Genomic DNA, 24,746 nt, shown 5'->3' on the forward strand with positions numbered 1-24,746 from the left:
GGAAACTCAAACTACATAATTGAAAGGACAGCAGTCAGAGGAACCCTCTTGATTACTCAGTGCTTCCAGCTCTTTCCAAGCAGCTCTGCTACACATTAACTGGTCAAGCTTGCGTTTACTCTCCTTCGCGTCTCTAAGCGGGCAGGGACAGCTCATCAATACGGCCATAAATCGGTTCACAGCAAATAGGAGCGGGGACTGGATGTCTTTAGCAGCCTGCGGCTTTGTTGCATGAGAGGAATTGTACCACGCCAACGGAAGGCTGAGTCATTATGGTCCCGTCTGTTCTTAACTTATTTTTGATCTCATGCAGTTGTGAAAGTAAGTGAATGATAGACAAAGAGAATGACGGGGAACTGCATTAGAAGCGAGAGACGGATCATCCTGGATTTGTTCTGTTTTCCGCAACGCTATTGATGTGTTTCTAAAGTGGCAGCAAATTCTTGACACAGAGCAAACGAGGCCCCAAGTCTCCTCTGGTGCATGTAACACATATTGGCTTTTGTTTTTTTGACTTGTTGTCTGAGTACAGCCATTAAAATAAACCGCAGGGTATTAAGCACATTATCAAATACAGCCGCAACTAATCCCCTCACTCAATTTAGAAAAGAAAATAAGGATGAATTTTTTTGCCACCGTTCAAGGATGGAAGTTTGAAAAATCGCAGATAAGAGATCATCCTCTGAGGGTAACAAGGGGAGCTGGAGCCAATCCCAGCTGATCCCAGAGCTGCCAGTGTATCGCGGGGCAGACATATAGAGACAAACAGCCCTTCCATTCACAATCACATTCACACCTACACTCAATTTAGAGTCTCCAATCAGCCTAATCCCAATCTGCAGAACCCCCCACGCAGACACAGAGAGACCCCAGCTGAACCGGGGTGTGTTTCATCTTACCAGCGAAGAGGGCAACGTTGGCATGCTTGGCGTCGTATGGACAGCGAGCCATCCCACTGATCTCCTCTCCCAGAGCCTCCAAGGTGTCCAACTAGCATCAAAAAGAGAGGGGAAAAGGTCAATTTAAGGTCAAGAAAATGTGGTGTCAAACAATGCACATGAAACGTATCTTAGAGAGTCGTCTGAGGCAGAGGAGACGGTCTAAGAAATGTGCTCAAATATCAAAAGAATGCAATCTGAAGGCATCGCTAAAAAACTGTTGTGTTAAAGTGGAAAAATGTGGTGTCCATATAAAATGGTCCCAACAAGTTGTGAAACCCAGCCCGAGAGTGTGTGTCCGTCTATCTCTGATCTGAACTAATATCCCGTTGATGGCACTCTGGTGTCCTGCTGCGAGCTCTCACAGCAGCCCATCTGGGAGTAACTAGGAAACTGTCATGAAGGGAGATAAAAAAAAAACAGACATTTTCCACAGCAACATGTTTCACAGTATGGGTGGATGTGGTTTGCTTTCCCCCTGCCATCTTTTATCCTTCAACTGTACTGGTGTTAAAAAAGATTTTCAACAACCCTCATGACGGATCTTTGACCCATTTACTGGGCTGTGAAGAGGGGATACATGGGCAGAGGAAAGAAAGAAATGGGTGAGCACATGGCCCTGAGCAGCAAATGTGGGGATTTGTTACTAAAGCACAGTAGTTTTTAAACAGTAGATCATACATTAGTCATTATTTTATATTTTGCAGCCTCAAATTTGTCTTGCGATCAGAGCTCTACCTTGGGTGCGAGTTGTTCCCTGATTTGGTTTATTTCAGGAGAGATCCTACTTTTAAGTTTTTCTTTTAGTGGTCCCAGTTCCATGAGCTATTTTATGGCCTTGTCCACTGTTTATGAAGCGCTACTGGTCTTGTTTAGCGCTTAGTGGGATGATCTCTCTGTAGTTGAATTAATTGTTTGTGTTTTGTGCCCTGATGGGTTGTAGTATGTTTGGCTGAGCATGGCGGAGGATCACATGTTTAGCAAAAGGTCACTATCATCCCACCACGGGTAGGCTTGTCTTCCCCAGCACGCCATAGGATATGCTCTTACCCTGGCTAACGACCAGGGATACACACAAACGCAAGAGGAGCACAGAACCCATAAAACACTGGCCAGAGGCTGAGGTCAGGGAAGATTACCGAACTCACTGTTTGCCTGCAGAGTTCACAATACATAGTAATTATTCTTCTTCATCACTGAATCTATCTCCTGCGTACTCTCCTTCCTCACTTTCTCCTTCTCTCTTGACAAAGACGAGCGCAGCTTGCCAAGGCTGCAAACTGCTTACGCCGCCCTTTCTGGTCTCTAAACAGGTCATTTTGTTTTTCTATTCCTGTCTCGGCGGAAACGGTTATCATCTGCCCACTAAAAAGGTCACACACATTCCGGCGCAACGCTGGAAAATCCTGCCAGAGAAATTGTTGAGGCTGATTTGGCAGAGAAAATTACAAGTGACCTTTTACAACAAACACAGAACCAGCAGCAGCGACGGAGCATTGCTCGATTTCTCCTTCCTTCGTTTTTTTTTCAAAAATTATAGGAGGATCATATACAGAGACCCACTGGTTCGAAAATGTATATTGTTATCAGACAGGGGAGAGTGTAATTATAGATTAGCAGAGTTAATTATAAGGGATGTGAGTCGTTGAAGGTCAGGTGCGTCCACTGAATCACGGCGTCTGGTCGCGCAGAGGAGCAGGGCGTTAGAGCTTGAAACGTCAGGAGCTCCAGTGTCAGCTCCCTAACACAAACACTCCCTGCTCCTCTGACAGATCACAAACACACCCTCACATATCTCCCACGCCACAGCAGCAACCTCCACCCCACTCCATCCTGCCCAGTAGATTTCACCGAGGCAGTGGCCTCTGTCGACATGGGCCCGGACTGGCTGTCACTGATCTATTCCTGCCGCTTGAAGAGAGGAAGACACTCCCTGGCCGACCGCAGGAATACGCACAGCTCCGCTCTACCCACAAGTTGGCATGAGCGGAGAAACAACAGCTCAGTGCTCACTCTGGGTGCTGTTAGCCCCGTCGGAAGCAATATTTCGTATTTTGTGGAAAGAAGCGGCAGTAGCAGTCCGTTCAGCTGCCACGCGGCACCGCAACATTTTTGAATCATTACCATAAAGGGATTTGACGTTTTAACAGCCAGATGGATTTGTTTACCTTGTTACCAGGCAAAACCTTATTATGCTGTCACCTCCACTGGCTGCAGAGAAGAAAGAGGTGCTTCAGCTTTGTGGAAACACGAGTCAAAGAAATGGGGAGAGAACAGTAGCGCTGTCACACTTTGTCAGCACTGCTCAGTCGGGATCTTTTGTAGCTTAGCAGACGATTGTACAGTAACCTTGGCTCGGGGTGCAGTGTATCTAGATGAATTAATTACTACAACTGCTCATCTGTGTTTTCCATAGGCTATATGCTAATTAATTAGACAAACACAACGTAGAGCCAAAACATGCCCATCAGGAGTGTTATAATTGGTTCAGCATCAGCTTCAGTACCAGGGGTGAGGGACACGTTCTAAGTCTGTGTCTCTGTTGTTTTTGGGAGGACCCTTTTATGGGCTTTATTCATCACTGCTGGGGGATTTATGAAATCTAACTGAGGGACACGCTGAGGGTAAACTGAACCAATATTCTGCTTATTAGCGCTTCCTCAAAATATTATTACAATATTTCACAAAAAGGTTACAGTGTAGAGAGTTTTTGTGCAGTGAAAAGGGTTTTTCCTCTCGCAAAGTGACAGCAGTTCCAAAATGATTTCATTTAGGATTTTAATAATCTGTCTGAAGGGGGGGAGCGACTAACAGATTGTGAATGTCACAAAGGAGAAAAAGAAAGAAATGCGTCAATCTTCCTTGGGCCAATCCTGGTGTGTGGAGCTTGATATTTCACGGTCTGCAGCTGGGTTGAGTCAAGTTTCTTTCTATGCAGTCCATGTTTTCCACCTGCACAACCAGTTCCATCAATAAAGCTCAAGTGCACAAGTTCACACCTGGGCCAGAAACGGTTGTGTAAACCAAACAAGGACACATCTCTGTGGGAGATTAATAGTCATGGCCCACTTCTCTGCAACCTGTTTCTGAGCCCTGGGCGGATGAACTCTTTGCCTGACCACCTTTCACACCGGAGCAGGAAACTGGAGTCTCTGCAGCTGTTGAAAGAAATGGAGGACGGAGCAAGTACCTCGTTTGTCTGAGCCATCATCCTCTCAAATGACTGATCTTTTGGAGTGAGACTGGTGAACAAACAAAGCTGGTGTCTCTCTTTGTAATAAACATTAAATCTATAAAACATCTTCTGAAAAAATAAAGAAACGCATGTTGATGTATCTTCAATCCAATAAACCCCTGTGTGTGCAAAGACTTGACCCAGATAAAAATGTCCTGATACACTTTTGTCCATCTGTATCAAGGGCGCGTCACCTGGGACCCAGTGCCTCCAAGACGTCCCACTGACCCACCACCTCCCCCCACTTCGCCCAGCAACAGGCGATGAAACTGGCTCCAGTCATATATCAGCCTGGCTGGATGGGGTGTTTATTATTACGGCACAGCGAGGGATTGACAAAGGGAGAAAGCAACAGAGGGAAAGATGGCAGAGCGGTGGGAGCAATGCTGGGGGGAGAGGAATTAAGGCTGGCAGGAGTGGAGGAGAGAGGGAGGAGTTCCAGGAGGGAGGGAGGATGAAGAGAAGAGAGGAGAAGAGTTGGGTGATGTGCGGCGCTGAGGGCGAGGACTGTGACATGGCTGCCAAGGAGTCTGTCTGTGTTCTTTCTCTACGTATGCATGTGTGTGTAAAGAGTGTGTGTGTGTGTGTGTGTGTGTGTGTGTGTGTGTGTAACCAAGTGTCGACACAACCAACAAAAGGTGAAGGAAGGATAACGAGAAGCTAATGAAGAGAGAAGGTGTTAGAACAGAAATCAATGTGGGGTGATGCTGGTTTGGTCGGGTGCCCTCCCTGCCCCCTGTTTGCCCCCCCCCTCCCCTCTGTCCCCCTCCACCTCTGACCCCCTCCATCCCCCTCCCAGTCGCCCTCGCAGCGTTGTTGATTAATGTGGGATGAGGCTGGCCCCGAAACAGAAGCTCTTTTCAGTGCTGTCACACTGGGGAGATGGAGAGGCAAACTGTGGCCAAGGTGGATTTAACCACACACACACACACAAGATACACTTTTCACCAAGCAGAGTGGATGAGCCCAGCACGCCATCAAAGCTCTGGTATCGGCCCAGAGAGGTTTCCTGCCAGAACTGCAATGTGTGTGTGTGTGATGATTTTGTAAAATGTGTGCTGTAAGTCAATGTGTTTGCACAGTTGTCAGTGTTTGTGCAGATGCATGCACACATTTGTATCCTACACAGGCACTTAAATGTGTGTAAGTGATAATTTTTGACAACATTTTAAATGGTCTCATTATCCTGAGTCTTTTTGTCAGCCTTTAAATCACATCAAAGTTTATTTATGGCCATTGATTCAAGTATTTCCAGATTCAAAAGGTAATTTCATTCAACTTAAATAATTACAGTGGGGTCGGTGAAATTATTTCTTAAGGGAAAGAGCAGTTACAAACATAGTAAACTGACTCAATAAAATGTGCAAGCTCTAGTCGGAGACATACAATATTATAATATTAATGAAGAGTTGAATGAAGTAATTTCATTTTATTATGTATTTATGGGCAGACACAAAATTACATTCAAAATAGGACATTACTATCTTTCCTCCTTTGTTTTGAGGATAGGTTACAATTGCCTTGATCAATTTTGGAGCCCCCTTCATAACGCATTCATCCTCCTCCCCCCCGGGGGACCCGAGGGTTCTTAGGGCAAGTGCAAAAGAATCTAGATTAAATTGTTTTTTTTTTATTTAGTGCAATGTGTATGCTTAATTTAGTGGTAATTGAATTTAACACACTAGTCTACACAATGTAGCACTGTTGTGTTCCATGCTATAGTTGTAATGTGTGTATGTTTGGACAATAAAGCACTAAACTGAAAAAAGAAGAAGAAGAGCTACTTTATGTTTAGTATGACTGATTTATATGTTGGAACATGGAAGTGTGCTGGTGTGTATATGTGGCCATATTACCCAGCCTTTCCCTCACCTGCCCTTAACTCTATACCAGACAATATCAGTGCAACGGCGGCTAAAACACGAACCTTGAAACCATAACCAGAGTGGCTATAAAAGCTATCCACGCCTGATAAATGCGGAGACATAAATTCCACTTTCCCCGCAGGACGAGTCGGTGAATTGAAAGACGTCCACTCTGTGTGCTTAGCATGCTAAACCGCAGAGGCAACGGAGCGGAGATGTCTTGTTTTTCTGGTAAACAGATCTAGTGAACCAAAGCAGGAGAGTTTTCCCCACAGGCCCCTAGATAACATCTCCGTGTGCTGTGACCATCACATCACATCCCAGCAAACCAAACAATAACATCCTTCAGGACAGAACCTCGGCTGAGTCTGACTCTGTTTATGCTCCTCCTGTCTGTCTGTCTGTCTGTCTGCCTGTCTGTCTGCCTGTCTGTCTGCCTGTCTGTCTGTCTGTCTGTCTGCCTGTCTGTCTGTCTGTCTGTCTGTCTGTCTGTCTGTCTGTCTGTCTGTCTGTCTGTCTGTCTGTCTGTCTGTCTGTCTGTCTGTCTCTCTGTCTGTCTGTCTGTCTGTCTTTGCTTGTGCAATGTCGTTAATATCTGATTTGTTTTTCTATAAGATACATATTCTACTTCTCTTCTCAAACTAATCCTTCTGATACAAACCTTAAATGAGGTGCAGTTTTATTTATTTACTATTTTTCAATGTGCCATTTGTTGACTTTCGCTGCAGAACAACTTATACATGTGATCGTACGCGCTGACTTCAGTGACCTCCGCCTTTACTACTGTGTGTGACGTGGTATGACGTGCTGTTGTTCTTTTGCACAATGCAGGTCAGTTCAGGACTATGACCTGTGTCCTCTCTTTCCAGTCGGACACCTGCCACATTCTGGCCACATTTAACAAATAATGTGAACTGCTAAACCCCAAAAAATCCGAGCAACGAATCCAAATTGGGCACGAAGCCTCGCAGTGTGATCATAGCCTTACCCTCGAAACGTTGGGCCATTCAAGCTACCAGGCATAAAAACCGTCCTGTGAATGAGCAACGATTCAGTCTTTGTAACGGCAGTTCTCACTTTTCACAGCCTGAAGTATGAAAAAAACATCTATGTCGCAACGGAAGGGAAAAAAACATGACATTTTGAGCAGCAGTTTGAAGACAGCCTGTCTGCTTTTTTTTAATGTTTGTCATTCTCTCTGCTTGTATGCTTTGAAATGAGTGTGGTTAATGCCTGCATGTTGCTGCTTTTTGTATTTGTCCATCTGCTTCCCTGTTTATCTTTTCTTGGCATCCGCGCTTCTCCAACAAGTCAATCTTGACGTCGACCTGTTTCCTTTCCTGACCCGAGGTCGTAAAAATGCATCTTCACAAGGTGGTTGTGCTTTTCCTGCAGGAATCTTGAAGCTATTCCAGACTTGCCTGCATGTACACCGCCAGGCAGGCATCTGCTTACAGGAGAAGGATGAATCGGATTTCAGCAGCGCACCTTCTCGTGCATTTCAGTGTGTGTGTGAATGAGTGTCTACGTACGAAGGGAAGTAGATAGGTTTGGCTGCTTCTAAATCGAGCGTGTCAAAGTACACCTGGTGATAAAGACATAGGGGGATCGCTTGCTGAGTTGTGAAAGTCATCCATCTATGTCCGTCATTCCAGAGCTCACCTCCCTACACCCCCGCATGGTTGAGGTTGAAATAAACCCGTGTGTGGGAGTGTGTGTCAGAGAAAAAAACAGACAAAGCAGGAGTGGAAACAGCCCAATGTTAGTATGGCGTTTATGTGCACAGTATGTTTGGTGCATGTCTGTCACTGAGGTCGAAAAGAGCACCAGGGAGTTAATGTGTGTGTATGTGCATGTTTGTGTATGTAAGTACCTTGTACGTTCGGCAGGAGGGGTTGAAAGCATTTGTTCCACAAACAAACAAAGTGTCTTCATTTTGCTGCAGGAGAACTTTGATGAAATTGTGACACTCATCCTTCAGGGAGCACAAGCCGGGAGAGGAAGACAAGAGAAAAAGAAGAAAGGAGGTTCATGGTGACATTTGTGTCTTTTTGCTTTAGACATATTTACACAGAAAGCCACATGTGGCTTCTTCTTTTCTTTCTTTTGAAGTACAAGTGCAACAAGGGAGCAGCATAACGAACATCGAGCTGGCAATCGTGAAATGAATCATTTCCTCTCAGTACTTCAAGAGAGATTTACAGCAGATTCAATTTCTTTCTGGAACAGTAATGAAATCAATATACGTTTGAAACAGTTTTGCTAGAATTGTGCAATAAATCCATAGAAAATACAATTATACTGCCAGTGAGAGCAGAAACTATGTGAAACACAGGGACTGTGTTATTGCACCTGCAGAGTCGCCTCTCTGTGTTAATGTGTCGTGCATATGCGTGTGAACGAGGCAGAAAAAGTGTGTGAAATTACATCTGATACAGCTTGTCTGCAGTGTATAAAGTGTGACTCGCTAAAGAAGTGTTTGGTGAAGAGTAGGGTGACATTTGTTCTATAAATGAAGTTAAGGTGTAAGTACAGAGGATGATGTGCATCTGGGTATGTATGTGCATGCTCGTGTGCGTTTTCTCTACCTTGTGTTTCCCTTTCATTCTGCAAGTGTCCACGTCTGCCTGTCTGGACTTCCATGTCATTTTCTGGAAATGAGTCAAAGGTAGAATGAGAGCAGGGGGTCAGAAAGCAAACAAGATAAACATTGACGGAGGAGACAAAAAACAGAAGGCACCATAGAGCTCAATAACCGATCGATGCTGTGATCAATAATCATCATCTGAGATTCCCCGTCATTGATTCTCCTAATGAGGCACCTGCTCTGAGGTGAACTTTACTAAAAGAGCCGATCGGAGATCAGTTTACCTCCTTGAACTTTAAAATCTCTGGCGGAGAGGAGGAAATACAATACTGTCCACGGATCAGAGCAGAGTCTGTCCAAGGGCAGATCCCGCCTCTGAGCTCATTGCTGTGGATTGATAGGTTGACTGGCCATCACACACACACACACACACACACACACACACACACACACACACACACACACACACACACACACACACTCAAACTCTGTATATTCAAACACACTACCTTGGCCTGTGTGGTGGTATTACCAAGACCTGTCAATCAACTACGGACATAAATGTATACACCCTCTTACGCTGTCACACACACTCATCAGTCAATACTAAGTTATATCTGGTTTCTGCAGCCACTCACACACACACACACACACACACACATAAACATACACACTCCTCTCCCTCCCTGCCCTGTGTGGCCAGAGGGTCATCGCTGAGCCGCTGGTTCAGACCGCTGTGTACTCGACCACTGTTGTACAACATGTTTGGAGCTCAGCCGCTGATTAAAGACCCTCAGTCATCAATCAATCTGCGAGTCTCCCACCAGGCTTTCATCTGCAGCATGCTCTCATTAAGACCCACTCGTCGGGCGATGACAGTGAAGTGGATCAGGTGGAGGGATGGCGGGTTGCTGTATACACGAGGACGGCCTTGTTTGAATTCTGTTTGCATGGATTTTGTAAGTGATGCAAGCGAGGAGTGGTTGGAACAGCGGTTGGGATGAAATGGAGAGTGGGATATTACAGCTGAGGGCCTGTGTAAATATGAAGCTTTTTGAATAATCAGAAAATATACAATGAGATCTTCCTCCCTCCATTTCTCCTCCTCCTCTACCTACTACACTCAGTTCCTCTTCTGTCCTCGTAGCTTCTGAAACAAACCAATCGGATCCTCTGCCGTCCCACTGATGAGCGTGAATGACGCAGGCGTTTCGCGAGCTGATTGATTGGATAATCTTCTTAAAGGGGTCACCATGGCGAGCACGCCAAGCTCACACCGTTGAGCGGGTGAGTAAGACTGCTGGCTGGCACACGTCAGCGCACACACACACGCATACACCCACACAGTTGCACTCGGAGCCAGGTTATTAGGGTTACGTTGTCAATCACGGCACGCCCAGAACAACGTGTCCTCGAAAGGGACAGACGGCTCACTCACCTTACTGAAAAAGATCTCGTCACCGTTGGCAGTGTCTGTCTCCACCGTGTATATGTGATCCCTGCAATTGATGGATGGGGGGAGAGAGAGATGAGACGATAAGAGGTCAGACAGCAGCAGACAGTCAAAAATTCAACAAACAATAAACCCATTTCTTCTCTTCCCTCAGTTTTCCCCCTGCAGGCAGCAAACAACGACAGAAAATGGAGCTTTGTATAAACTTTGTTCAAACTTCAAGAAATGACAATAAACAAAAGGAGGCCAGAGCTATTTGCTCTGTCAGACAGAAACAGTCAACAAAGGTTTAGAGAGCTGTGGCGCAGGCCCGGGGACAAAAGCCTCTTTGTCCCAGAGAAAGGTCTTGGGGGAGGGAGGAGGGGCAGGTTGAGACGGGAGGTGCCAAGTCACTCAGAGCTGTTCAGGTCAATTAAGCCTAGTGTTTGAGCCACAGGAAATCTATACTAACACTCATTATAGCTCAGACAAGAAGACTTATGTGTGCTGGCCTGGAAATATACAGGCTTCTCTTTTATTACAAAGTCCAGCCATATAGGACTCAGCAGGGCATATGGAAGACATAAAACCCACAAGGGTTAACTACATCTCAGACAGACGCACCGGCTGGTTGAACAGGCATGTCGCTACACCTACTTACCGTGGAGAATTAGGGTGCAGACGGGGGGAGGGAGTGTGCAGCGAGGAGGGGTGGAAGGTGTGGAAGTGGTGCGAGCGGAAGAAAGACGGATGTAAAGACGGAGAACCAAAGGTGACCACGCCAAACGCTGTGGCCGCTTTAATTTGTTGGAGATTAGCCGTTGAACGTGTTTTTAATCAAAGTGTGTAACAGTGGCATCGTCAGACTCGTGGCTTAATTACGTTCCAGATCCCCAACCTGCGCTCAGGCAGCACAGCCCGCCTCACTCTCTCATTAACTAAATCTAATAAAGTCTTTGGAGGAACAGACATCTTGAAATGAATCCACTTATATCACTTTCCTGGGGGCCACCGCCATCTCCTTGAGGATAAAAGCCGGTCTGCTGCACGTTATCAGCCGCGATGCTCAAATTGAATAATTAATCTCTGAGAGCAGTTGAAATTAAGAAAACAGTGCGTTTATTGGTGGGAGAGAAAACGGTTTAGGTGATGAGAATGAGTAAAATCTCTGTCAGGGATGTTTTTTTTAATTGTCTTCTTTGACTACTTCTTTCCACGTCTACTCTGAAATCATTCTCTCAAAATTATATCGTCGGAGGTGAAGACTGCAAGCCGCTTCTTTTTCTCTTCTTCTATTGTTTAATACCGCCTCAACTTCTTGCAATTGGTCCAAAAGTCCGAACTATCCAGAAAGAATAAAAAATGTTTTCCCTTCTGCAAAAGAACCGGCCAATGGTTCAGTTTGATCCAGACCATAACCATCACTGTTGGTTGGACTAAATTTATGTCCGTTGGTTCTGACCGGGGTCCAAGGCACAGTTCACACTTGTTATTTTGGTTCAGTCTAAACTAAGTAGTGTGTGAAAGCGCTCTAAGCTCCCCTCATCCGGGTGGAGGTGGTTCTCAGTTTCTGTAGTGCCAGTTCAGCCGTCATGTGATTTACAGATCACCATAAATATATATATACACAAAATTTGAAACTAAACCATATAGATAAACCAAATTGTCTTTGAGATGATGATACAGAAGCAGATATGACAATAAAAGACCGCAAATATATAACACACAAATACAACCCTTCATCTATGATTAAATATTATCAGTCTTTATGGATGACATCAGCTACTCAAAGCCAAACTGTGGTTGACCTTAACAGTTCCCCGAACTAACTTTCTGAATAAAAGGCTGTTCTTTGAAATCAACTGAGAATAAAAACATTTTCATTTAATATTAAGCCATGAAAAGGAGAGGAAGTCTGCTTTAGGTCACTGGGATGCTTCCTTTGGCCTTTCCAAATTCAAGTTCACTTGCATTAGCAAATGCCAGATGCTGCCTGTCACCGTGCAGTCTACCACGGCTCGAAATCAAGTATTTCATGCCAAAACCGCAAACTCCACTGTAAAATGTTTCTTATTATGGCTCTCCAGTCGCACTACCATTGCTCTACTCTCGCTAATTGATCTGGATTGAATTTCCAGGGCTCCTGAATGGCCCGTCTGTCCTTCAGGGTTTCGTTCACCTTGCCTCCAGGGTAACAGGAGAGACTCAGGTCACGTGGCTGATGTAAACTGGATTACTAAAAATGGCAACTGTAATTTGTCAAAGATACAAAAATTCATACCGTGACATAAAGCACGGACATAGAAGAAAAGAAAAAGGATGGGTGATAAAAGTGATGGATGATATCACTGAAATGTTCCCCTATGTCATCCAAAGTTCAGCAATTTGTTCATTTAACTTAATTTATATCTTTTATATTAAACTTCAAACTTTATATTAAAAAGACAAAAACCAAACCAAAAGCCATTAAATCAGAGGATTACTTGGTGGATTTAGAGTAATCCCATGGGTTATTTCACTGCCTGCGATTTTAAAACAGCTCACGAGTAATGCGTAATTGACTGCCCCATTATCTTCGCTGGTAACCTTCCTGGCTATACGCTGCCTGTCCCGGGGCCGACAGCGTCCTCCAGGGCCACGGATCTCCAGCCGCAGGGTTCTCGGTTCCAGCTGAGATTAGAGAGAGCCAAAGCTACGAGGCGTCCCTCAAACATCCTGACTGGAGATGGCGGGGGACAATGGAGCGGCTGTGTCTGTGTCAACACCAGCTCTCCAAACACACACACACATGTGCAAAGACACCACACCAACACCGCCCCCTCCTTTACCCCAACATGCTCAAACAAACACACACATGCACCCTTTAGCCTCTCCAGCGCTGCACCTGAACTCACATTACAACATCACTTCCCCCTGGTGTGTGACTTACATCTGACTTCAGGGTGAAAAACAGACGGAACGAGATGGGGTCTTCAAGGACGACACTGGTGGTATTGTATGTTTGCAGATCATTAACTTCAAATCGAATATAGTTAATGTTATTGTGGCCCTTTTTTCCCAAGCAGTTTTAAAATTGATTTCCTGTGGCTCAGAGCCTCGGCAGCTGCTCTCCACAAAGACTCTGGGACCTTCTGCCACCTCACATCTGGATTCTCTTGGAATCTGTTCTAATCACAACTCAAAACACATCTGTTTAGATCAGTCTTCCCTGCGTAACATCTTATCCATCCCTCACTCATCCGATTTTTGCCTTTGATTTTACTTTTAGTCACTCTTGTGTTCAAATGTGACGCACTGTTGAGGTGTCTCTGCCTCTTACGCTGATTTTATCTACTTTTAACTATCCTCGTTGTATTGAAAGATGTTTGCGTCTCCTCATCTGATTTAAATGTTTGGTTTTACTTTGATTATTCATGTGTTTATGATGTATCGTAAGGTTTCTTTTGGTGTTCAGAAAGGCGCTGTGAAAAAAAAAGGTATTAATATCATTAGTCTGCAGGCACACAGTGAGTTCTGTGTATTTAAATGAAAAGAGAGTTGAAACAAAACTTGAAATGCGTGATCCCTCACAGTACTGGAAACTAAAATATGGCTGATACCAAGAATTATTTTCTGAGTTAATTAATCTGCCCATATTCTTTCTCCTTTAATAATTTAGTTCATATTTTCTTGTTACATATGCAAATATCAGTTCATTATTTATCTTTTCTCCACCATGGGTTTTACTCCCTTTCTATTTTTCAACATTCCATTGTTTTCAGGTCACTGGTGCATGTTTCCCTATCATCTTATTCAGTATGTTTAGCCGCTTTCATGCAGACATCTTGATATATTGCTGCTTTCACTATGAAGCTTCCTTTAAAGAACATGTCCATATTGCCCCTGCTGTGTGTGTGATGTCAAATCGCATACTGGCTTTGTGGAATCAAAGGTTGTGACATGTAACACAATGGCATCTGTGTCCTGTCCCACCATGGCTCTCCCTTTTACACTGACATCGGTTTGACTCTATATGAATAAAAGCAGAACAACAATTCCCCAATGTTCATATTTTTTTATACAGACCGGTGAGGCGATGGAAGGAGGAAAGTTTCTTCATTTCTTGTAAGTGATCTCCAGTGCGCTCTGTGCTCTGTGCGCCTGATGGCACAGTCACGTTCACTGCAGTGATTTGATGATAACGAACAGTGTTAGAAGATATTATTAAAACCTATTAATTACTCGGCTCCGTAACTCCGCTGTTAAATGGAATCTAAACGTAATTTGCTGTAAGTTGTTTTATATATTTTTAAATTAAAAGGTTCGCGTGGAACAGATATGTCGCGCGAGCACAACTAAAGCTGTTGGTTTTAATGTAAATGATGAAGTGGATCAATAATCTGGCTTCAGTTCACCACCTCACGTCTGCATCGCCACTTTCCCGTCTCCAAAACGTTCGTACGCATGGGTCAGAGTTTGCGTGGAAATACGCAAATTTTCCCGTCAAGTTTGTATTTATAAATCCCAACGTCTGCGTGAGAAGTGGCATACGCACGTTTCAGGCCCCGTTTTGTGCGTACGCAACGGTTATAAATGAGACCCCAGTTCTCTCTCTGAGCTCTGATCTATGATTCAAGCACCATGCCAAGACGCCAGTGTCATATTACACAAAACATAGGGGTCTATAGGGGCTGCGGTGCTGATGAAATGCAAAACACTGTGAGAAAAACTGAAGCCGTTGATAACCGACGGGTGCAGAACATCAGCCGTCAATGTGAATCACTTGGCGTCGGCGTCTTACTTCCCGAAATTCAGTGACAAAGAAATGTGTGAGTAGGACGGAAGGTATGCAAATATCCTGTTAGACACAAATATGGCGGACGGGTACAGACAGTGAGAAAGAGCTGGAGGATCGAGGCTAGACAGTGGACCAACTGAGCGCGAGTGTGAGATCGAGTGCAACAGAGTGACATAGAGGGTCTCCATCGGACATGTACCCATGCATGGCCACGAGAACACAGGGGCTTTGTGTGGAAGAATGTCGTTTTCATAACAGCGCATTTCTTTTGGGGGTGACCGCAAGCCAGCTTGGTCCATCTGCTGGGCCTTTGTCAAACTATCTCACATTCCAGTAGCAGAAAAGAGAGCGTGATTAGCATGCACCCCACACCTTGTGCCACCACCCCTCTTCTCCGCAAACTAAATGCCTGTGCGTCCACCCTCCCGCTCCACCTCCCACCCTTTCTCTCTCGTCATCCACTTCGCCCATATTCCTCTCTCTTAATAACTGGATCATGGGTGGTATAGAGGAGGGCCCATTGTATGTTGTTTTGGCTTTCACTGGTTCAAATCCTCTTCACAGAGTGGGAAGGAGGGAAGCGGGGGAGCCAGCAGGCACCTTCGGGCTGTGAAGGGAGCGTTGAGGCTCTGAATGGGCCGAGGGCATCGAGGGGCCCTCGGTGATGTGGTGGCATGAAATACAACAAGTCAGAGTTCACTCACCCCAGAGCTGAGGCAGGTTGTTCTTTTTGAGGGTTGAAACTTCTCGTTTCTACGTTCCCACCACATCTCCTTTTGTGGGATTGTGTGTTTTTGTGCGTGGTTGGGTCAGTGGGACATGTTTTCTCACATTTAGCACAAACTTGGTAGAAGGATGTGACATGGGTCAGGAGAACCCCTTTCAGTTTTGGTGTCGATTTGGATAAAGGGGCGGATCCAGGATTATTTGATCACTTCAACATTGCGTTTTTTTCAACATTTTCACCCTCCTCCCAGGGAATAATTAATGGGTCTTCCCGAAAAAATAAGACTGATTCAGAGGACTGATATCTATGAGTAGCGTGATTGAATATAAGGGAACAAGGTATGAACTTCACTAACTTTAAGTTTGAGTGCTTAATTTGTGCTCATGAATTAACAATGTGTGCAACTAACAGAAAATGCTAATTAATCACCAGGTTGTTTTAAATGCACAAAATCATCATCAATCTTGTTTCTTTTTATTCAAATGCGTCCATTTAAAGCATACAGTGGTTTATGAGTACTTGACTTCAGCAAAACTGGCCGGTAATACTGAAACAACATGTAACATAGCATCTCAAATGTATAAAGACAAGTACTAAAGTGACAAGAAGAAATGTGATACCATAGACAAAGACTGTTATGATACTATTTTAAAAAATGTGATTGCACTACAATTCCCTGTTGTTCTGGACATCCTCTGTAACAGCCACCTACAACTTAAATTCCTGCTGTTACACTAACAGGAAACTAATTCAAGAGCTGTCAGACTCTGTGATTTTGGATAACTTACCGAAGCAGTTAAAAACTTTGGTGCAAGAAAATACGTTTTGTAATTTTCCTGGAAAGTCGTCACAACTTTTAATTCAGGTGATTATGATTCCTCGAGCGGCGAGCTTTGTTTCAGAGTGCGGACGTGGCTAGATGGCCCATAGTGCAGCGAGGAGAGGGATAGGAGGCGACCGTGTAATCCCCGTCATTAGTGGGTTTTAACAGGATTTGGTGCAGCTACAATAATGGCGACTCTAGTGGCCTCCGCTGCGAGACCCAAAGAGACCCGACAGGGAAGAACAGCGGCCACAGAGGCTCGACTGTTCTGGAGGACTCAACTGAGAGAAGGTAATCTGGATTTTTACTGTGTGCGTGTGTGTGTGTGTGTGTGTGTGTGTGTGTGTCTTTGTGAGCGCTAATGACAGCCACAAATTTCGGTCCCGAAACTCTCACACTCTCACACTGTCTCACTCTTCCACACTCACATTCTGTCTCTGGTTCCCATGCTTCCCAGTCTCATAGAGGGGTGTAAACAGAGTGTGGTTGGTGTTACCATGGTAAAGGCCGACTGTGGGCCAGGAATGGCGACTATGCCCTGCATGTGGAGAGACCTGGGGCATGCTTGCACACACACACACACACTAACACACAGATGAAGAGATACAGAATGTATGTACTGTCCGCCTCATTCTCTTCATACGTCTTCTAACCGTAGCCTAACCTCGAAGGAAAATTCCTGTTTCATACAACCAGAGATTTATTTGCAAGGTTTTAGCCACCATTCCTTTTACATTGGACTCATCATGTTCTTTTTTGAGACCATTACAGCGTTGCAAAAAAGAAGTCAGACGACGCAACAAAATAAACATCATGGAGATTTCACAGAAAAGACCAATTCTTGCTTAAAATAAAAATTAAAATGGTTTCCAAGATTTCCATTTCAAACATCCACACTCCTGGTTATACTTTGCACGTGCACATTATACTGCTTGAATAAGTGAGAAAAATATCCGCTCTCAAAGAGATCCAGTAACAAACAAATGGTTTCTAATGGTCTTCTTAGGACCCACAGCAATGAGTTTGATTCCTCCAAGGCAACAAAAAAGTCTTTGAACACATCTGTCTGATTTAAATGACAAGATTCTTCGATTAAATCCTTTGAATAGACACACACACACACACACACACACACACACACACACACACACACACACACACACACACACACACACACACACACACACACACACACGTAGTGGAGAACAGTCACTTGCTGTGGTTGGAACCAGTATCTCCTCCTGTAAGAAATGAAGCCATAAGTTGTCTGTGCCAGCAGCTTATTACTTACTACCCGTGGTTATGTATTGTTAGGTGACCTCTAACCGCTGTAATCATTTGGATGGTAGCAAAGGAGGATGTTGTAAACAGAGAAGTCCACATTCGAAGGATGGATAGTTCAACAAAACTTTTAAATCCAACAGTCTAGTCAATAATGTTTCTTTCAACTAAGACAATTCCACCACATTACCTGTATGTTAATTACTCTAGTCGTGTCAATGACTAGAGTAATTAACTATAACCTACTATAACCTTAATGAGAGTACTTACTTTAACACAAACCACAATATCATCCTCAACTTAGCCAATTAGTTTCTGTGCCAAAAAACTTCCAAACTCTGCACACGCTATTGATGTAACCATGGCGACAAAGGTCCCGTACACCTGCTGCTGTATGGGCTCCATTTCCAAAGTTGTACTCATTAATCACATCAGAAGGAAGGGACAAATGACCTATATGGTCGTTCAGGTTGAAGGGCTTGTTGGTTAGAGCTGCACACACCCACCCACACACACACACACACACACACACACACACACACACACACACACACACACACACACACACACACACACACACACAAGGATGTCCATGCACACATAGATATTTTTTTACAGAGATCAGAATGATAAATCTCCCACTGCACTATGATGAATTCCCTCTGAATGCTGTGCATGGTGCTGCCTGAACATGAAATATGGGTCAGTGTGGAACCTCCTGTGTCCATCTCTCACTGCATCCAGAACACTTTATTGCTTTTAGTGAACGTGACCCTGCTGCTGAACACCTATGACATGCATGACAGCAGACACACATCAACCACCGAGGTTCTCCCTATTAATGTCCATTACCCGCACTTTAATATACATCCTGTCTTGGTAATCACGGATAATGCGTAACAAATTGCTACAATAAAAATGTATCAGACTGAATCTTGGTGCACGGCTGAATCCCATTGTTAATCACTATGATTTAACACATAAACACCTCTAGGTTGGATTCATAAATAACTTCATTTGTTTTAAAGAATGAGAGAAATCAACTAAGCTTTTTAAAGCTGAACAAACGTCTCTTTGTCGGAGCAGTCTGATATCTCATCAGGCTGACTGGCGCCTCGGGTAATGCGCCTGATGGAAACTGAGTCATGGAATAGGATTCAGAATATTAAGAAACTAAACCAGTCATGTACTGAATTCATAATTAACACTCAATAGGAGTCTAAGAGGTCGTACGATAATTTACGCGTATTGGAAAAGCCATATGACCTCATCAACAGAGGCCATTTTGTTCAGTCCCCGCACATATAATAGCAGAGACAGGGCTGTAAAAGGAGCAGCTGATTTCAGCAAATCAATACATTTCATTCAGGACTCAAAACTTTGGATGAATTATCAATCACTGCATCTGTTGCTGAGTTCTACGACTGCCAACAACTTGACACTTTCCCTCTATGGATTAAGCCACTTTTGTCCATTTACAATTTCATCAGTTGCTGTGTTTGCATGCAGCTCACAGTTTAAAAATCTTGTGATTTTTATTGCCAGTGCCAAGGCGGGAGCCAAAGGGATTGAATGCACTGAGGAACGATTCAAAAAACAGCCTGAAACAGTGTTGGGCTTTGGACTGCATTCACAGTGGCCATCTGCAAGCTGCTCCGCACCAAGAACTGAGGCTGACTCGTCTAAAGGCATGATGGCAAAGCTGCATGATGCTGGCCCCAGAATAAACAAGTCGTTTGACGGGACGACCATCATTAAAGCGACTATTGATGTTGCTCAGTTTTTTTTCCTGCAGCGTTGTTGGTTGTTTCGTAGCAAAAGTCTTGCTGGGTTGGCCGGCGTTCACATTGATTTCTAAAGTGGTGATTGTCTCCACAGTTTGCATTAAACTGTTTGTCATTCAACTCTAACATGTCTTTATCGATATCCTCTTAGCGACCAGTGGATCTTTGTCGACAGGCCGTCGTCTTGTGTCCATTATATTGACTCCGACATTCTTCTCTGTGTCATGATCAATGGGGGTCATCCGGCGTGGTCTAATCTGAGGCGGCCATTCCAGTTATTCCGGGGTCAAATACCCTGCACACTTGTCAGAATTCCCGTCCGCTTCATGCAAGTTTGAGTGCAGACGCACCAGGTGAAAAAAGCAAACGCACACATAAACACGTGCATAACTCACTGCGGACACGATCATGAGCTGTAGCACCAACGCCCATGAGCACAGCAACACATGTTCACCATAACAAATGTATATCTATACATACACATACCCCCACCCCACATGGCACACTCAAGAAACCACTGTTAAATCCCCTCGACAACTGGTCAGCACACTAAACTGGGCAAACACGCACCTTCTGTCTTTCGCACACACACACACACACACACACACACACACACTCTCTTATTACACCCCTTTAATAAACCCTCTGTGTCCCCCATCCCCCAGGCCCCTGTCACCCCCTGTGGAGCAGGTGGGCGACAGGCAGACCAAAGCCTCCGGTGCCGCCCCCCCTCCCAAACTCACACACACATATACACACACACACACACAACACACACATGCTCTCTCTTTTACTCCGTTTCCTTTCTCATTCTCCCTGCACCTTGTTTTAATGACCACAGATATGTAACAAAGCTGTGCCACTTAAAGTAGCAGCGTCCCTCAGCCATTTAATTTGACATGCTTGGGAGGAAAACAAAAAAAAGACCCCCATTGTGGCTTTCAACAGTGTCCAATCAAGTCTGCCTCTCAATTAGCTCGATGGCAAACAGCAAGAACAAGTAGATACAGATCTTTTTTAACTAAGACTTTTTCATCGCCGCCCTTGACGTTATACTCCACAATAACACTTACACCTGCCCTGCCTGTTGATGCTTCAGGCGCGACCCTGACTGTTTCTGCAGAGCCACGAGGTGAAGCAACACAAACCGCTCTAAACTACTGATGAGAAGCGAGAAGACAAAATCAATGTCAGTTTTCTCTATGGCTCCAGATGGTGTAATTGAGGTATATCATCTCAGAAAGAGACACACAAAAATAGGTGAAAAGCAGACTGACGGATAGACTAAAAGCAATAAAGGAAGGTGACAGACATGGGGAAAGAGCGAGCCAGACAAAGAAAGTCAAGAGTTTTAAAGATCGATGTGCGAGGGCAACTGGTCTGCCAGCCAATAAAGAACCTAAACTTCTCTTCTCCTCCTGTTTTGTGATTTATCGACAACATTAAGGATGGATTAAGGATTAAAGTGGATTAAGGTTGTTTGGATGTTGCGCTAAAACCCAAAATATTGATTACATCAAGTTGTCTTTTTTCTAAATAACAGGAAATGTTTTTCATTGAGAAAACGTTTTCAGTTATTTATTTGTTTAATTCATCTTTAGTTTTCATTTGAGTAAGTGTGAGTGGCAATGTGTGTTTGTGTGAGTCCGTTTGTCTGCCTGGATGTTTGAAAAGCAGGACACAAGTCTGCAGAGACATTGTTTGAGGCTAACGGGTTTTGGCAGATGGCGAGATGAAAATAGCAAACAACACTGAGGTAATAGGAGAAAAAGTCCACTTGAAAAAGTCCAGTCTCAAGATTCTCTCTGAATTGGTCCCTGCTGATTCGTCAAACTTTAAAAGAAAACAGCACAGCAGGGCTCAACAGTTCAGTTCGATAGCCAGACTGCTGGGGATCTCACAGCCTTCAGCCGTTATCGAGTTAAAAAGGATCACATGTTAACGCTCCCCGACTGGCAGCAATTGATGAGAATCATTCGTAGCTGAAAATCAACTTCAGTCAGCAGCTGTAATATGAGAAGGGGTGATGTGGTGAAGGGTTCGATAATCCTGGTAGAGGATTAGAGGCCTGCTCAGTTTGATTGCAGGTTTATTCCACAAAGAAATGTGGTGAAACTTGCAGTAATTTAAAGTGTCTTCTTGAATTTGTCTGAAATAGCAACACTATCTGAGGATCTCCTGAGAACATGTTTAAACTAGAATTACCGCTTCGCTGTTGTATGCCTCCACCAACCAAAGCAATTTCAGTCTACATCATTTTATTCTGTCAGACCCATATGAGGTCACTGTGACCTTTGACCACTGAAATCTAATCGGTTCATTCCTGAAAGGTGGTCTTGAGATATCATGTTCAAGAGGCCAGAAACATGATTTGTGATCCCACTGTGACCTTGACCTGTGACCACCCAAATGTGAATTTGCTATTTTAGCCAATTTTGAAAGGATTATTTTGAGGCGTTGTTCAGTTTAAAAGTTCACACGGGTTTTGTGAGGTCACAGTGACTATGACCGATGACCACCAAAATCGAACGACTTCATCTTAGAGGTCATCTTTAAGTCCAACTAAGCGTTTGTTGAAAATCTGAAGAAATCTCTACAGGTGTTTCTAATATTTTCTGTTCACAAGACTGAAATCATGTTTTATGAGGTCACAGTTACCTTGACCTTTGACCACCAAAATCGAATGACTTCATCTTAGAGTCAAAGCGAACATTTGTGCCAAATTCTAAGAAATTCTCTCAGAGCGTTCTTGAGATATCTTGTTCACAAGAATGGGACGGACAACCCAAAAACCTAATGCCTCCATTGGCTGTTTCCGGCGCGGAGACATACAAATCTGACCACACAGCTTTTATCACTTACCTGGCAGCAATGTATATCGTCCTGTTCATGATCATGATGAGCTGGATGTCCAGTTTGTGCCGCTGTGTGTTGTTCCTGCCAGGTTTGTGGCCTACAAATGCTGGATACTGCTTTGTGTCTGCAAGGAAAAGACAAAAAAAATTATTCCAGTTTACATAACTAATTAATAAATTAAGGATTTGGGAATTCCTAAATTTGAAAGCTTATGTCAGGAGTCTAACAGGTTTTAGGCCAAATGTCGGCCTATGTATCTTATAGCTGGATGAGAAAAACGCTGCCACAATGGTTGGCTGAGCTCCTCCTGTGATCATAAATTGCTGGCTAAAAATGTGCCGCATTGTACTATGCAGTCGCTCTATTGTCCGTGGCTTTGGCTGAAAGTGCTTGGTTTGAATAAATAGTCTGATAGGGGAGCGGGCCGTTGTGAGGGCGGCTGGCGTTTGTTTCAAGCTGTCCTGGCCGCGAGATACAGCAAATACGCCCGGAGAGGCTAGAACGGGACGGGACAGAGGGAGAGAAACAATGACTATATCTTTATAGCCTGCCACGGCATTACCACTATCACACACAGAATTAGGATTCCAACAGAAAAACAGCAGATTACTCTTTGATGTGGGGTGGGCTCTGTTTCAAATGCCGCTTTAAATCCTTCAGTTTAGAGTGTGTGGATGGCCAATCCTCGGCCACCAAATTACACTCCATTCCCTCAAAATGCATTCAGTGTGGGAGGAGGTGGGGGTGGCGGAGGAGGCAGGGGTCGAGAGGAGGAGTGGAGGAGCGAAAGGACAGAACAAGAGACCAAGATACATAGAGGAGGGTTTTGTGAAAAGGAGAAGAGGGAAGAGAAGTGCAGGAGAGGGAGCGAAGGGGGACTTGTGATGAGAGGAGGGACCACGCACATCAAGAAAGAAAGAGAGGAAGAGCATATACTTACAGTTGCCGTGTGAGATGCTAATGGGCTCGCTGTCTTCGGGGAAGCCCGCCCCGGCTATTTGCAGTAGCGTGAAGTAGAGTAACAAGGCCTCTGACCTCATGGTCGCACCAACACTGCTGCTGCCGCTGCTGCTGGTCCTCTGCTACAGATTTTCCTCAGCCTGTGTTAAGTACGACGAGAGCAGGAGACAAGGCGGAGAGGGAGGTAATGGAGAGGGATGATGGGGAAGAAATGGGAAAGAAAAAAAAAGAGAGAAAGTTTATCAAACAAATCGGTTTTCACCTGACTGCATCTTCGATTATTTTCCCTTCTCAGTTTCTGCCTTCATTGTGTGAAACCAAGAAATTGCAAAAGCCAGGAGGGAAAGAGAGGAGGGATAGAAAAAGGAAGGAGTTAGCCGAGCAAGTTCAAGTCCACCTAAATTGGCTGTTAGTGCATTTTGCAGATTGCACAGCTAATTGCAATCTGTCGGAGATATATTTATATGCATTTTTGATGACTCAAGTGAGCTGTGTTGTAAAGCGAAACAGAATTAATTGGATTAGGTAGGTAATATGCGTCATAGATCAATGTCAGGCAGAGAGGATCTCTGTGCTTCTGTCTCTCTCCCTGTGTGACAGTGGGAGGGCTCTTGTTGAGATTAACCTGCTGTAAAGTAGGGGCAGTACCTGGGGATGGGGCTGGATGGTGGGCCAGGTAATTTATTTCCCACTTGTCAGTCTCCTTTATGTGGACAGAAATCCCCCATGCCAACGCCTACATGCTGATGACCACTACATAAAAACACACTATTTAAGATTCACCTGGAGGCTTTCCTTCCTCTACTCTTCATCAAATTAAAGGTTATCTTAAAGGTTATATAGCCTATATATACAATCCATTAATAAAGCAGCCAACAGCAATTTTTTTGTGTAAAGATATACTGGAGTATTGGCAACCTGAGAGAGATAATGAAATTAAAGTGAAACCATGTGATCCAGGATTCTCGGTTGCTTGTTCTGGAAGCAAAAGGCTGCACCTAGCTTTTATACAGTTGAAGGGCTACACACAGCAATACCAACCATGCTAACCGTTCTAACAAGCTGCAACGGTGCATTCACATGCTCCTCAAAAGGTCCGATTTGCCGAGCTGTGACTTTGTGTGTTCATGTGCTTTGAAGTCGGAATGTGGAAAAAACATGGACACTGTTCAAAATGTGTAGTTATGGGTTGGAGCATTTTAAACAACACGATGACACCTATATATTTGCATTATTACGAAGAGCAAAGAAAAAGGATCAGATGTGACTTAGTCATGGAAACGTCTGTGTGTACTTTGATCTCACTCAGCATAATTGTGATGACTGTCCATTGCCTGTTTTTCTTTTTTACCTTTAAATCCTGGAAAACACGATGTCCTCAACAAGGTTATTTTCTAGTGTTGTGTTTTCCTACAGAAGTGGATTTTATAGCAGATGCCCCAAATTGTGTTGATCCAATGTTTTCATTGCACAGACCGTGG

The 24,746-nt window shown here is 44.3% G+C and overlaps 1 protein-coding gene across 4 annotated transcripts in view; it reads right to left on the reverse strand.

The window, feature by feature from the left end:
* The window catches only part of sema6a (sema domain, transmembrane domain (TM), and cytoplasmic domain, (semaphorin) 6A), a 107,282-nt gene that overhangs the window by 38,237 nt on the left and 44,299 nt on the right, over positions 1 to 24,746 (reverse strand). For all 4 annotated transcript variants that reach the window (XM_035165416.2, XM_035165415.2, XM_035165414.2 and 1 more), the window contains exons 2-7: positions 23,246 to 23,405; positions 22,312 to 22,429; positions 10,064 to 10,124; positions 8,627 to 8,689; positions 7,912 to 8,013; positions 900 to 990 (exon numbers count right to left, since the gene is read on the reverse strand). In XM_035165416.2, the coding sequence (XP_035021307.1) occupies positions 900 to 990; positions 7,912 to 8,013; positions 8,627 to 8,689; positions 10,064 to 10,124; positions 22,312 to 22,429; positions 23,246 to 23,345 (535 nt within the window). In that variant the 5' untranslated portion in view covers positions 23,346 to 23,405. The remainder of the gene's footprint in view (positions 1 to 899; positions 991 to 7,911; positions 8,014 to 8,626; positions 8,690 to 10,063; positions 10,125 to 22,311; positions 22,430 to 23,245; positions 23,406 to 24,746) is intronic.

This window comes from Hippoglossus stenolepis, chromosome 9 (genome assembly GCF_022539355.2).
Source record: "Hippoglossus stenolepis isolate QCI-W04-F060 chromosome 9, HSTE1.2, whole genome shotgun sequence".
NCBI lineage: Eukaryota > Metazoa > Chordata > Actinopteri > Pleuronectiformes > Pleuronectidae > Hippoglossus > Hippoglossus stenolepis.